The sequence below is a fragment of the Callorhinchus milii genome, unplaced genomic scaffold, assembly GCF_018977255.1.
Source record: "Callorhinchus milii isolate IMCB2004 unplaced genomic scaffold, IMCB_Cmil_1.0 Scaffold4, whole genome shotgun sequence".
In the NCBI taxonomy this organism is placed as follows: domain Eukaryota; kingdom Metazoa; phylum Chordata; class Chondrichthyes; order Chimaeriformes; family Callorhinchidae; genus Callorhinchus; species Callorhinchus milii.
In genome coordinates, this window is record NW_024704745.1 from 49,360,121 (window position 1) to 49,376,338 (window position 16,218).

General features: G+C 40.4%; 1 protein-coding gene across 1 annotated transcript; it reads right to left on the minus strand.

The window, feature by feature from the left end:
- On the minus strand, nucleotides 1–15,815 carry zdhhc23b (zinc finger DHHC-type palmitoyltransferase 23b). The gene is made up of 5 exons (XM_007901152.2): nucleotides 15,522–15,815; nucleotides 7,110–7,288; nucleotides 6,320–7,012; nucleotides 4,819–4,986; nucleotides 1–356 (listed from the first exon to the last, which is right to left on the minus strand). Exons 2-5 carry the CDS (start codon nucleotides 7,244–7,246, stop codon nucleotides 89–91), a joined length of 1,266 nt encoding a protein of 421 aa, XP_007899343.1. The 5' UTR covers nucleotides 7,247–7,288; nucleotides 15,522–15,815; the 3' UTR covers nucleotides 1–88.
- Between the last annotated feature and the right edge of the window lie 403 nt (nucleotides 15,816–16,218).

Consider the following 16,218-nt stretch of genomic DNA (forward strand, 5'->3'; position numbering starts at 1 on the left):
AGTTATGTTGTTGTAATACATAGCAAAGAAAATACAAGCTGAATTATAAACAAGTATACAAGTCTTTGAATAAAATCAATCAGAAGCATTACACTATGTCTTCAATGCATGGCTTTGAAGGACTGGACCTACGTTTCAGGAACGCCATCCAGTTGTTAATGAACCCTTGGTTGTATTCCTCAATTATAATGATCAGTCCCCACAGGTATCTGTGCCCAGTCTTGTTTCTCAAGGTTAGCCGAGCTTCTCTTTCTGTGACATTGCAGCTGATGTTGATAAACTGGATGATGAAGAGATGACCCATCCCAGCAGTAATGATCATACAGTACCAGACGCAGGTGAATGACAATGCAGAACTAGGAAAATAACAGAATTTACAGCAACATTTAATCCCTAGATTCAAAGAACCAGTGCTCCTAGATTAAATAAACCAATAGAGTTAGGCAGATTACAGTAATGTATGCAATTCTTTAAACAAAGGTTTTGTAAATTATTCAACAAAAAGCGAGTTTAGATGTGATGAAAATAACAGACCTGATGTGCAAATGTTATTGTTCATAAAAAAATGTGTAGCATTAACATTTACTGCATTTTGTTTAACAGGCAGCATGCATATTTCACAATTGTTTAACACAGAAAAATACAAAAGCTGAAATAAAACTTAAAACCTGCTGTTGTATTCCATTAGCATTCCAGTTTAATGAAATGTCCAAGAAATGCGGTATTCAGATGCAGAAGGGACGAGCTATATATTCAATGATGAACAGCTTGACCACACACAGTACCATCAAATTGTTGAGAGAAATCACCAATGAAATAGTAGGCAGGTAGGCAGAGTTAGAAAAAATAATTATTATAGAATTATAGAGGTAATTATCAACTGGTGTAATGGAATTTAATAGACAGCATAATGGTATAGTGCAGGCCTGGGCTGCTATTCCTTATATGGCAAGTTTATAATCTCAGCAATGACAATAGATGTGCCCAAGCAAACGACAGGTTCATCTCCACTGGGAGGGTGAGCTCAGCTGACCAGTCACGTCACAATAATCTTATGCACGTTCAACAGGCCACTACAAATCCTGGAAAACGTATCTGCACCTCATCTGGCAAAGACACTAGCATCGGAAACTTCAGGAGAAAAAATATTAAACAAATAAAACCAACAGAACAATGAATATGCTAGATTAGTAAATGTCCCAATAAGTAATTGTTGCCTAAAAAATCACATAGTAGGTCATTGAACATTGCTAAACAATGTATCTGGCTATACCCTGGTACTAATAACCTTGTTAATAATTTCAAAGTAGCTTTCTGCTTTTCGTTCACAGGTAGCTCAATTGCACCTTGAAATAATTAAGTACTGAAACTACTAAATTGCCTCAAATCAAAAACTGTACCACTGAAAATAGTGATAGGTTCAAACTGTTCAGCAGTACTACTACAATGCGAGTTAGAGTTATTCAGTGTACAGTAATAAATCTCCACTTTTGTTGATCCTTCCCCTACATTGTAAAATTCCTTTACATACTAACATTTTAGAACAGTTTACATCATAACAAATATTACTCCCGACTGTTCAGCCCATCTTTCATGACTTGGAGATGACAAATATTGGTACTTGGTGAGAATCTGCGGAATAGAGAATTTATTTCTAGAAACGAAGATCTGATAAATCATGTGACAAAGGCACAAATGTTTCACCAGAGGCTTCCTTGTCAGAGCAATAAATCCTGCAATCAAAATTACCTGTTGGAACATACTCAGTTTACACCGGGAGTTTTAAAAATTATATTTTAATAAGCACATTCATTTAGATTTGGTGGGTGATGAATGCAAAAGCACTTTTAATACTCCCCACCATCCAGTCATGTGCCTTTCACCTTTCTTCAGAGATACTGGGCCACCATATTGAAGATCCCCTAAGCACAAATACAATATTACTGAACAAGCAAGCACAGTATTTAATGATACATACGTGGCAAGGGAGGGGGGAGGAGAGAGTGGGGGGGGAATGAGTGAAGGGTATTCTTTAGATTCTCCTACATTGCAAAGCCAGGATTGATTTTTGACTATACAGTATCAGGCAATTTATTTGCACAATTAAGACAGGTTCAACTCATATTTCAGAACGCTTGAATAAACACAGGAAATATGAGGGTGAAATGTCTGCCATGCCTTATTTAATGCAGAGAAAACCATCACCCAATGGTGGAAGCACATCCCTCATATTAAATGTTTCTCTCCTTATATGCCCACACCATCCACCATTTGCTTGAATCTTAGCCAGGTAATTTTTATTGTGTAGATATCAGACCATACATCAAGCTCAATGGGTTTTTCCTTGATTATTTTTCAAAGTTGCTCTGCCAAGGAGGACTGAATTCTTCTTGACCAAAAAGTGACTTTCATCAATTTGCCAGACAGCCTTTTTTGATCAATAAAAGGATTTTTTTTTGGTCTAGGAGAGAGTGGGTTTCAGTCCTCTCCGGCAGATCAACATCAGAAAATAAATATCTAACAAAATAAACCTGGTGTAGGGCATAACATTTACAAAAGAAAAATCACCTGCCTCAGATTTTTTAAAAATATGGTGGAAGCTGGAAGCTGAAAAGGAAGCAATCACTTATCTGGTGAGGTGTATTGCAACCTGCTGGGTGATCGCATTTCCTGACCTACATTAGAAATGCCACAAATTTTACCCCATTATCAAACACATGACATCTTGGGAAAGCACAATTTGTGAACAACAACAAGATTGCATTTACGTCGGGAGGACGTCCCAAGGCGCTGGACAGTTGGGTCTGGACCCGAGCAGGGGGTAAATGGTCAGGGGGAGGGAAGGGATGGAGCGAGGAGGGGGTAGAGAGTCGAGAGGGGAGCTAAAGGCACGGTTGAAGAGAAAGGTCTTGAGACCGCCCTTGAAGGAGGAAAGGGAGGAAGCAAGGCGAAGGCACTGGGGGATGGAGTTCCAGAGCCTAGGGGCTGAGAGGCTGAAGGCCCGGTCACCGATGGTAGGGCGGTTAGGGCGGGGGATGTGGAGCAGACCGGAGCCAGAGGAACAGAGGGTACGGGCAGGTAAGTAGGGGGATAGTAGATCGGAGAGGTAGGAGGGAGCAAGGCCGTGAATAGCCTTGTAGGTGAGGATGAGGATCTTGAATTCGATCCTCTGGGGGATGGGGAGCCAGTGGAGGCGAGCGAGCGTGGGAGTGATGTGGTCGCGGAGCCTGGTGCGGGACAGTACACGAGCTGCAGAGTTCTGAACAGTTGTATATATCATGATAATGTTCTTCCTTGTTGCTGATTCTAATTTCACCTTTCACTTTCCTCTGGTTTTACACTTCCAATTTCTTTGCTCTGCTATGATTGTTCTTTGCCTTTAAGGCCTGGTGTAGGGCAAGACCACTGCTGTGCTGACAGAATGTCTGTCAGATATCAAGTCCTGGATGAGAGCTAACATTCTTCAATTGAACGTCAACAAGACCGAGGCTCTCCTGATTGGATCCAGTCAGCACCTCCTTACCTCAAGCACTGACAGCATCACCATCCATGGTTGGACACTCCACCTACTAAGCAGACCGAAACCTTGGGGTCTTGTTTGACTCTCAACTACCCCACATCTGTCACATGACCCGCTCTGCCTTCCCCGACCTCCACAACGTCACCCGGCTCCGACACTTGTCTCACACTGCAGGCAGGCCACCCACCGAAACCCTCATACACGCCTTCATTACATTGAGGCTCGACTATGTAAACTCACTGCTTGTCGGCCTCCCCAACTCCTCCCTCCACAGGTTGCAGATCATCCAGAACTCTGCATGTCCTCTCCCGTACTAGGCTCCATGACCCTATCACCCACATCCTTGCACAACTCCACTGGTTTCCCATCACACAGAGGATACAGTTCAAGATCCTGGTCTTCATCTTCAAAGCCCTCCACAGTCTTGCTCCCCACTACCTCTCCGACTTGCTAACCCCGTACCACCCTGTTCACTCCCTCCACTCAGTGGGTTCCGGCCTGCTTCACGTCCCCTGCCTTGCTCGCCCCACTATCGGTGGGCAGGCCTTCCGCCACTCTGCACCCACCCTCTGGAACTCCATCCCGCAGTCCCTCCATCTTGCACCCTCCCTCGCCACCTTCAAGACATTGCTCTTCGACCATGCTTTCGATCTCCCTGCTTCCCCCCCTGGCCTCCACCCTTCCCCAAACCGACCCTCAGCTCGGGTCCTTAGCTCTGTCTGTCCAACGCCTTGGGACGTCCTCCCAACGTAAGAGGCACTTTACAAATGTTATTTTGTTGCTGTTGTTAATGTACTATATTCCTTACCAATTCCATTTGCTCCATTTACTTGTGAAAGCAGCTAGAGATAACGACAGCACTTTAGGTAAACATCATTGGAAAGGAAGAAAAGATGTAATACAAATGGAAAGGTAAAAGCAGGAATCTGGGGCAGGTTGAAGGGAAGGACAGTGTAGAGGGTTGGATCCAAAATTTGAGAAGAATTCCATTAATCAGCACTAGTCATCGATACAAAAATATATATTTCACTCCATATGCAGTGCTAAAACTAGCCAGTTTTATACAATAGAAGAGGTTAGAATTGATCTCGTACATTGTGAACAATGTTAATCTTTGCCATCAACAAGGAACTGCGAAGCTCACTCACAAGAATATGCATGTGCACCAACGACGAGTGGAGCCAGCTCTGCTATCAAATGGTTAACCTGGCCACAAAGTATTGAGCTGAATTCACAGTTACTTTAGCTAAAAATAGCCAAATTAATCCAGTCTAAAACAGTCGTCGCACAATTCTTACCTGTGATCATTGTAGACTCCAGGACAATAGAACAATGCCATGAAAACGCTTCTGCCTTTACATATGGAGTTCAAAGTCAGACTGATTCCATAAAGGGAGGTCAACAGGAAAAGGGCGAGGGTCAGAATAAATGCACGGTGATTGGTTTCACCAACACAGCTGTTAATCCTGGGATCAAGGAAAATGGTTCAAATCAAATGCACTGCAATCAAATCATAAAAGTGTTCTTCAAATTGCTTCTTCTCTGAAACCATTTATGGTGGAGACTGAGATTAACTTAAATTAGTGATTATCTATCCAGCTCAATCGTCAGTACAGTACTCAGACACCAGAAAGCACATTCTGCTGGTCTGGAACCAGTGCCGTGTGGAGTCCTGTAGCTCAGCAGTTAGAGCACTTGCCTTGCAAGCAAGACACCTGGGTTCAATTCCAGGCAGAGCGAAACCTTGGGTAAGTTTCCTTGCTCCACACACCTAATAATAATCCCTCCAAAACAAAAACAATAATAAACTGGTCATTTCAATCCACGACTGTTTGTGGGACACTGCTGTGTGCAATTGGCTGCCGCTTTTCACCCACAAATATACGGTCAATGCACTTTACAGTCTATTCTGTGAAGTGCTTTGAGACGTCGAGAAGACGTGAAAAGCTCTATATCAAATGCAAGGATTATTGTTATATTTATTATATAATGGAATTTCCTCCCTTCCTATCCCCGATTATAACTACACAAGGTCAAGGTCAAGAACTTCAGCAACCACAAACTGTGCTGCAAACTGTGTCTTGTGATGGGACAATTATCACTTTTTTTGCTGAACGTTATCAAGATTGTCCTTAATAAGACTGGCCATGGATGTGACATCCCCTTCCCCAAATCTGTGACAACAGTTGGACCTGAAGCCATCCACGGCTGCCATTGGACTTGCAAGCTAGTGGAATGCCAGTTGAACATTTGTTTAGTTAATGTGGTATCCCGCAAACCAATTACTCCCTGAGACGACATATGAATTAAGTATTTCAGTTCCCAGTCTAGTCTGAAAAAACCTTAAATACAGCATAACTAACATTCACACTGTAACCAGTTCACTAATAATACAATTGTAAGAATGATAGCTTTATCTGCAATGGTTTGATGACCAATAGAAAAAAAGAAATATTCTAGGAAATAAATAAGGCATGCTCAGCTCTGGGTTAGAAGATTGTGTTTCACACTCCACACTGGAACTTGAACTCATGGTCTAGAATGACACTCTAATATTGGAGGGAGTATCCATATCAACGATAACATTACTCTGCAACAGTTTGTTTGTTAACCAATAGAAAAACAAAATGCCATTTTAGCAAAAGAGAACTACTTGATCAAACTTTACACTACACGTTGGATTTCCTACTTCATACTTTTTTGCCCGCGATAGTCATTTTTCGGTTCCATATTTCACAGGTCCCTCACTTGAAGGAAGCCAAGGCAGTCTAAACACAGAAACAACTTGTCAAAACTTACCACACGCAGTGATGATCCAGCTTTTGTACACAAGCTGCACAAAGCCGGCAGTGTCCTGAACGAGGTGGTCTTGAAATCTTGCAGATGTTGCACCAGTTCTTTTCCAGGCTCCCATTCCCTGCTTGCATTCCATTATGTCCAAGATGATGCACCTTTGTGGAACCATTTCTACCGACTTGTTGAATTTTATGCATGCCATTCGAACAGTCAGGTGTGACATGAGTGTGGATATCTTTTATTGGAGTACTGCCATTGTCTGCTCTGAGGTAGCCTGGGTCCATCTTGGCTTGTCTTAAGCTTACCAGTGTCAGCACCATACCACTGGTTAGTACCATTAACTGCACAAGGCTAACATCTCCTTTAGGAAATACTTCACACAGGAATAGATAGTACATGTAGCCTAGGGAAAAGAGACCCAAACTGAGGAAAAACAGAGTCTGCCCTTTCTTATGATGGGTGATGTAGTAATACCAGAGAACTAATATTGGTACTATTGTAAGAACGATAAGTGCCAAGATGTGGTGAAGGGCTGCAATATGAAGGAAGATAGGAAGCAGGATAAGAGGTGGCAGTACTGTGATGTCAATTTTTTTAGCGCCCGAGCCCAAAAGCCATGGCACACGGAGACGGTCAGAAATCGTATCTGCTATTCGTTCAAGACTTTGTGGATTGATGGACTGGCCTTTCAGACACCTGCAAATGAAAGCATGTTAGTTAACATAATCCATTCGCTGTTCCGTGCACATCCAATATTAAGGACTGAAACAATTACAGCAAGATTGGCTCTGACCTGTCACATGCATCATCCAGATCCTCACAGTCACAGCAGCTGGCCAGGATGTGTGTTCTCTCTCCATTCCGGTTAAAGTACTCACAACAGCAAAGAGTAGTATCCTCATCAGATCTTTGAGAACGTTTCTTCTTCATCCTGTCTTTTTTGCTCACACTTCTTATTTAATTTTTACAGATCTACCAAAAGAAAATAGTAATGAATGTCTGACTCTCAATTTTACATTGTATTTTTCTGTGAAGCTAACATGTTTATTAATTGCACCTTCCATTCACTCACCAGCTGTTTTTTTACACATACATATTGCAGTGCTATCACAGATAATAATAAATCATATATACTAACTGTGTATTTGTAGGCAAACACAGCAGAAATGCTGAGGTCAGCAGTGTCCTACAAACAGACATGAAATAAAAGACCAATTTATCCAGAAGATTGTTTGCTAGGACAGCTAGATAAACTCATTTCTCAAATGGTATCGTTCGCCGATACAAATAGTCACCTCATTTGATCGGAATAACTTATGAAGCCCTTAGAGACAATAAGATAAGATGCTGTAAAAATGCAAATTCTTTCTTTGTAACTTTAGGGTTGTATGTAATCTGAGAAGATCAAATATGCTAGGTAAGAACAGTTTATAATATGAATCTGAGGACCAAAGGTTCTTACAACCCTTGAACATACTGCCAGTTCTCAGTTCAACATGTATTGTTTTAATGTTTTTGTGAGCAGTTTGACTTGGCTTTGGGCAGCTTGTGCCAACTGCAGTCAGGGCAGGTGGTAGTTGCCGCTGGACTGCATTATTATTTTCACACAAGGTTTTATGATCCTGAAGTCATTTCTGAAGTTACATAAAGAGATAGTCTGCAGGTGACTGCAGGAAATTTTGAATTAAGTGTAAAGAATATCAATATATATTTGAAAAGAAGCATAAAAAGATATGAAGTGACTAACTGTGCACTTGTGCAGTTTCATGTTGATATCCCACTGAATCAACGAAGCTCAGTTACATTACGGTTCCCCACAAAATATACAGTCCATTCACTTTACAGTATAATCTGTGAAGTGCTTTGAGACATCTCAAAGACGTGATAAGGCGCTATATCAAATACAAGGCTTATTATTGTTACAATTTTTCAATTGACTACACAGATAAAAAAAACAAAATACAAAATAGTTGAAACTAAGTTAGTGGCCTTGGAAAACGATCTGAAATACCAGATAAAATGCATGCACTGCAGGGTGTCTTCACCATATCAAAAACAAGCATTATTGTTTGTATTATTATATAAGTACCATTATAATTCTTAAAAATGTATTTTACATTAATCTGCAGGAAACAACAGTGTGACGAAGCTCATCTTGCAAAGAGAATTTTTTTATGGGCGGGGGGGGTATGTCAAAATGTTAGTATTCCTCAATAAATCGATACATAATGCATTCCTTTTCTCAACAATCACTGACAATAATCAAGGAATAGTACAGTAATTGCTGTTGGATTATGTCCTTGTAAATCTGTTTAATGAAATTTTGGGACTAGCTAATCTCCTCCCAACTGCCTGATTTTGACTGGATCTTTCTTCTTTAATCCTGTTGCTGGAATTGAGGATTTTGTGTTTCTTTGCCAGATACTGTCCATAAATTAATTTTAAAGTTAACAAGCCATTCTGACTGCTAAGATTTAATTGATCTCACTTTAAATATTCTCACAATCTCCCTTAAGTATCCCCAGTCATAATGCACCAAATGCATTTAAGAATAGAACAATTTTGATTTCAGATGTTATGAAGTCAAGATGTCTTTAAGTGGTTCACATGAAATTGCAGTCAAATGTAGTGACTGTTTTTAAAAACAAAAAGCAGGAGCCACTTATTTCCCACAGCAAAGTGCCACGAACAAGCAGAGATGAATGACCAAATAATATGGAGGATTATTGGTCAGGACAGTAACCAACATGATGCTGTCTACCTTTTCTAAGCAAAGGTTGTAAAATGCATACAGTTAAAATTTAGAGACAAGGACAATCCTAAATAACAGATTGAGTGTGCCTTACTCACAGCATTATCCTTACTAAGTTGGTATCAGCTTTCCTAATGCAAATGAATCCAAGCAAAATATAAAGCAAACTCTGAAAAATAACCTTACCAACACTTTTTTTTTGATATCTGACAATCTGCTCTTGAATGAAGTAGCCCAGTTGCCCATTGAAGTTAATAATGCAATGCGAAGAATTTGTGACCTCCGAGCTCCAACCATACAGTGAATCGTTTAATAAAGCAGTGACACAAATATATTTGCTACTAAGCCAGTTGTACTCTTAAAAGTTCAAGGATGAAACTCTAGCTGTCCGGATGTGCATGCCATCACTGAGCTCTCAAACTTGCCAAGGCATCCCTATGTTGACCAGTTTGGCACAGCATCAATGGACCACACCGATCAAAAAATGTCACAGCTGACCGCTTTGAAAAATAAAATCAGCACAAGACATAGTAAGCTTCATTGAGGAAAAAAACTTTTACCTGAAAATACATGTTTAATCTACACATTGAAAACAGTATATCTGAGTTAGAGGGAAGGAAGAGAAAAGAGGTATGTGATGTGATAATTATCTGCTTATTGACTTTGACCTACTGCTCAATCCTCACTTCTTCTGTCTCAGTATTAGTGGGCAGCCCTTGGGCACTATGTCCCAGCTTTCTGGAACTCCCTAAATTAATTTACCTTGTTCCTTCTCTCCTTTCTTTCAAAGCCCATTTAAAAACTTTGACCATGGCTTTGGTTAAAACCTCCAAGATCTTTCCTATCCTTACTGGTCAGTACTCCCTATCGTCTCCGTGAAGCACTTCAAGAGCAACATGATATTCTACATGAAAGTCACTATATAAGTGAAATCTGTTGTTGTGCAGCTCCCACATCTGCTCGATAGACAAGCACATGCTCATTCAACAAAGTAGTTAAAAACTCCAAAGATAGATGGCAAAATCGTAAACTGCAAAAAAGGACTTTGATTTGTTTTTCCTGAAGGTGAAAGCACCAACTTAGTAATTAAAGTCCTGTAAAACTTTAATTGAAGTAGAATAATTTTGCTAGAAGTGTTCATTTAGTAAAAAGTCTATTTTACTAAGCACCTAGCCAGCAAGGGGGTAGAGTATGGTTCAGTAAAGTATTGTATTCTATGTATTTGCACTTTAGAATACAGTACTGCTTGTGTTACATTAAATTTGGTTATTAAATATTTAATAATATAAATCTGGTTCAGTGTCATCTGAAATCCGCATTGATTTTTAAATCCACAATGGGACCATCCCCATTAGTGTAATATTTTACTGTACTGATGTATCATTTTAATTTGTATCTCCTTGGTCTAATTGCATACTCAGAACTGACATGGCTTCTTCCAAAACTCAAGAATAATCATTTGTTGGAGACCTAAATCTTTGCCCAAGTTTGCTCTTAGGAGAATTTATCTAATGCCGTGATCCAGAAATCAATTCCCACACAGACACCCGTGCATTAAAATTCTTAATTTAAAATAAAATCGAAGTTATTTGATCTGGCATATATTTAGCTCCCTCTTGAGTAATAAAATTACCTTATGTTCTGGCTAACAATACTCACACATAGATTGGCTATTCACTTCATTGCTGTTGGTGGGACTTGGCTGGGGCAAATTGACTGCCACAACCTTCAACATTATAGGTGTTACATCAAATAGAAGTATTATTATAGGTTTATAACAGTTAATAAGTAGTCAATAAATCATAATAGCCCCACCATTGTCATGCAAACTTTCAGCTATTCTGGAACTCTGTCTGCCTCACCACTTCCGACCCCACCTTTAAGCCTATCTCAAAACCTTTGTTTTCGACCACGCTTTTGGTCAACCTGCTGAGCCTTCCCCCACTTTGTAAGGTCCTCCCACCCTCAGCTCAGACTCCTAGTTGCCTTTATGAAACATTTTGATACATCCTCCCATGTGAAAGGTGCTTTCCTGTATATGTAAATTGCTGTTGTAAACTCTTTCCATGCGCAAGGGATTCACCAAGGAAATACAGAATATCTAGCGTTAACCAAGGACAGTTCTTAGGCTGCCTGTATCAATTACCGCATTTGTTCCACCCCCGAATAAGTCTAAATTTGAAGCACTAAGCTGAGGTTTTAGCCATCAGAAATTCTTGATTTGAATTAATTTTGAAATTTGAAATAAAGATGCTTCCAATTTCCACAATGCATTGGTTTGCTTGTTGAAAAACAATAAGCTGGTATTCTCCAAACCCAAATATAATGCAAACACGTTAACTTAACTCACAAAACTCAGAGAGTGATTACCCATAGAATAAATCTATATATTTTTCCATTAGAAAATAATGAATATTTCAGATACTTGTATACTCCATCTACACTACACACTTGGTAGCAAATTGCTGGTAAATTAACCACAATCATCCATTAATATATAAACTGGGGAAGGGAGGAGAGGAAGGGAGAAGGATCAGAAGAAATTGCGATGGAGCCTTGCAATCAACCCAGAATAATTATTTCTTAAGAGCAAAGCCATTTTCACCAGTCAATTTCACTCTCTTGAGATAACCCTGAAAGTTCTCGGGCAGTCCAATCAATTTACCAAGATCTTACAACTATACATTTTTTTAAAAAAATTAAGAGAAAATTCTGAAATTCTGTATGCTTTTAATAGCCACAATTTGATATGGAGTTTGAAGCATAAATCTGGACTCCCGCTCCACACCCCTGCACTGCTGCAATTGATATTGGTTTGCTTCCAACAATATAAAAGCTCTATGAATCAATCTGTAAAGATCTTAAGTGCTATCTTATTTTCTTTGTCTACTAGCATCAAAGGAATACCTCCAGATTTTCCACAACTACCCATTTTATTTAAGACGAGAAAACAAATGAGGGGAATGCTTGAAAGTCAAAAAACAGAAGCAAAATGCATCAGATAAGACACTTCATCAAAAATGGACAGTCAGCAATCTAAAATGAAGTGCTAATCAGGTTACAAATTGCCTTGACAGCAGAAGGCATAGGATAATTCTGAATATGGACTATCTGAATTGAGCCAAAATAATAAGAATTCATGGTAACTGTTCTTAGGCCTCTCCTAGTTATACTTATTAATAACTAGCTATACCCATTGCAGCTATGCTTGCAACCAGTTTCATTTAATCGGTCTTTTCTCTTTCATCTGGCATTTTTATTTGTCCTTGAAAGAGTTGATATTTACTTTTAAGGAGTCTTTATCCCTTAAGATTAAGAAAATATGCTATTGAACTCATTAGCATCACTTGCTCACATATTTTCACACATATCCTTTTGGGAAGACTCATGCTGGGAGGACAGTAGGAAGATTCCCGTAGGGAAGACTCCCGGAGGGAAGACTCCTGTAGGGAAGACTCCTTATTGGGAGGACTCCTCTCCCCCATGCAAGACCTTTCCAATGAGGTATAAATCATGTCTCTACGTCAATCGGTTATTGCGTTATTGACACACAGACAGACATTTTGTGTTTATTAGAAAAAAATATGCCCATGATACTCCCCCTTGGAAGACTTATCTCTCAAGAAGGATGTGTGATTTCCTCTGTCGCTACTTTGTTGCAGAAAACTGTGCATAACTACTTTGTTACAGAATACCATGCATACCTATTTGGGGTCTTAATTAAAACATTATTTTAATATAGCTCATTAACGATAGGAGATTCCTCCTAAACAATAAGCCCATGACACTCCACCTTGCAAGACTTTCCAATGAGGTATAAATCATGTCTCTAAGTCAATCAGTTATTGCTTTATTGGCGGACAGACACACAGACAGACATTCTATCTTTATCAGTATATAGAAAATAGAAGAAGATGCTATAAGCAGCAAGTCAAAACTTGAATGGCAAATATCCACCAATTCTCTGGGCTCATCGGGGTCATCTCTTAGAACCTAATAGTATTGAAATACTGGAGTCTCATTTAAAATATTTCTTAACAAGATTCCTTCCAACTAGTGCAAATGGTGACTCCTGGTAACTGAAAGTATATTATGCCAAACTGTGGGAATTCTGTTCCGACATCATTCACTTCTGGAGTTTAACGGGAATTCCATTCCATAACAAGAATTTAATTAGGATTCCTTAATAAAGAATCCCATTAAGAAAAAATACAAACTAGATTCCAAAAACCTTCCCTTGACCTCTCTTCTCAAACTACCATCCCATCTCCAACTTTCCCTTTCTTTCCAAAATCCTGGATTGAGCCCTTGCTTTCCAGCTTCATTCCTTCCTCTCCCACCACTCCCTGTATGAACTTCTCAAATCTGGTTTTGTGCCTTCAATCATCTTCTTACCTCTATCCCTTTGCTCTCCACCTCTCTTGATCCCAACCCCCAGCTCGGATCCAAACCCCTCAGCACCTCGGGATATCCTCCCGGCGTGAAAGGCACTACATAAATTCAATTTGTTGTGTAGTTGTGGTGGTTATTGTATTATATCCATGCAAAGTCTAACTGCCAGTATTTAACATGCAACTGATATTCATGCCAATATCGAGACCATGTAACTAATACTTGTAACAAAATCAAAGATAAATATTTTTTGATCAATGCAGCCATGTGAAAAAGGATGTGTGCTCAATCTCAAGACATCTTATTACATAATTTCTCCAGCTGTTCTGGAGAAGTTATGTGATGAGAGCAATAAATCTGTTTGTTTTGTCTGTGTGAAGAATATTGGCCAGGACACTTAGAGAACTCCTTTCCCTTCTTCAAAATAGTACCATTCAATCTTTAATGCACATCTGAACCACTTTGGTTTAATATCTTACTGAAAAGACGGCACCTTCAAAAATACACATTAGAGTGTCAGCCTAGATTTTGACCTCAGATGCTGCTGAAGATTTCAAACCCACAACCTCTGATTGTCAAAGCAGTTGTGCTACCAACTGAATCAAACTGGTACCTTTCATGAGGTATTTTAAAATACGTACATCATTCTTCTAAAAATTAGCCTTCCTCATCACTTTTTTTGTGTCTTATTGCACAAATACTTAAACAGTGTTAACATAAATAATGTTAATATAACATATATAATCATGCATTTCATGGCTGTGTAATTTCATGGCTTGCCATTTCATTTACAGAGGGTAAGCAGTGGAAAGTGTAATACAGAATTTACTCCAATAACCAGTACAGTCTTTATAATTCATTTAAGTACAGAGTTTATACCATACAGACATTAATGGAAAAAAAACTAAAGTATACAACAGATTAATAACAAATCTGTTGATGTCACAGAGACCTTAGAATTACTATTATGACCCAACCTATTCTGCTCACAGTTGAAATCACCATGTGCCACCACCTATAGTACAAAACAAAGTATAAACCCCTCCAAAATACCAATAGTATTCAGAACACCAGATGGTTGAAGATTATAACAGGTTTTTAATTCCACCTGCAAGGAAGCTTTTCAGCTTTGTTTGTTGGACTATAAAACCAAATTATATCAAGATATCAAGAAATTATATTATAAAAAGCTTCAACCTATAGTAGTCATTTCTCTAAATTATCCAGTGTCTAGGTTTGTATCTTGATATCACGGATATCGCCATGTGCATAAAATATTATACAGTGCTACATACAGTCCCATTCACAAGAGGTAATACTTGCCTTTTGTTACGCTTCTGTCTATGTTGTATTCCCCCATCATGCATAATGATAAAAACTTACATAATGAAACCACTTTTTTTTTTACAGCAAGTCACCAGAATATAATTCATTCTGTAGATTCAAAGATCATTCCGAATTGAAGGCATCATGAGAAAATTTCCGATTAAATTACTGCTGAGAACTCAATGTCAGACATTTGTTTATCACTCTACATGTATTATCTTAGCCGCTAACTCAGTATGTAGATAATACCTGCATTCCTCCAAAAAATGCAGTTTAACAATTTTGAAAGCCATTCAGATATACGTTATGCATATATTGCAAAAGTGGAGAAAATAATATTTCCAGAAGTTACTGCAGAAGTTTCGCCCACAAAATATAGTCAATTCAGTACCTTCTGTGAAGCGCTTTGAGACGTCTCGAAGACATGATAAGGCGCTGTAATCAAATGCAAAGGTTATTATCACACGGCAAAAAAAAAATTTGCTCTCTTTTAAGATAAATTCTCTGGTTGTGAATTTTTTCTCACAGCTGTAGACAACCCAACACTGTGCATTTCAGGAAGGCACACATAGTAACAAGTACAAACTCAGGTCTCTGTGCTTCATTACCTCAAAAAGCACAGAAGGTATGAGTTTGTAATTGTTATTTTCCACGTTGCAAATGTTTATAAAGGATATTGAGGAAAGTAGGAGTTTCCTGTGACAACGATTGAGAGAGTTGCCCCTGAAGCCTGACCTGTCCTGTTGCTCCTCGGGTGGAATCCCCGCACTCCGGCTCCGGCTCCGGCTCGCAGCCCCTTCGGTTTGGGGAGTGGAGCGCACGGCATGGAAAGCCAGGAGCAGGAGCGGCACCACCGCTTTGCCCCTTTGCCTCCTCTCCCCCCAGCCGCTCACTGCCCGACCCGCGCAGCGCAGGTTCGCTGTCCAGTCCGCACGGCACCAGTTGACTGCCCAGCCCGCACAGGTTCAATACCCAACCCGCACGGCACTAACTCTCTGCCCAGCCCGTACGGCAGTAACTTCCTGCCCAGCCCGCACGGCACTGCTGCCTGCCCAGCCCGCCCGGCACTGCCTGCCCAGCACTGTCTGCCTGCCCAGCCCGCAAGGCACTGCCTGCCCGCCCGCCCAGCACTGCCTATCCGTCCAGCACTGCCTGCCCAGCCCGCAAGGCACTGCCTGCCCGCCCGCACGGCACTACCTGCCCAGCACTGGCTGCCTGCCCGCCCGCACGGCACTGCCTGCCTGCCCAGCACTGCCTGCCTGCCCGGCAGTCACTGCCTGCCCAGCACTGCCTGCCTGCCTGCCTGCCCAGCACTGCCTGCCTGCCCGCCCGGCACTGCCCAGCACTGCCTGCCTGCCCGCCCGCACAGCCCAGCACTGCCTGCCCAGCGCCACTACTTCCTGGTGCTTTGTGACGTTGCATTGAGAACGTC

Bases quoted from the DNA above. Each gene is read 5' to 3' on its own strand.
- zdhhc23b (XM_007901152.2), bottom strand. From the start codon at position 7,246: ATGAAGAAGAAACGTTCTCAAAGATCTGATGAGGATACTACTCTTTGC. The intron at 4,987-6,319 runs GTAAGTTTTGAC...CCTTGATCCCAG, and splicing joins CTGGATCATCACTGCGTGTG to GATTAACAGCTGTGTTGGTG. The intron at 357-4,818 runs GTAAGAATTGTG...TTATTTTCCTAG, and splicing joins GGAGTCTACAATGATCACAG to TTCTGCATTGTCATTCACCT.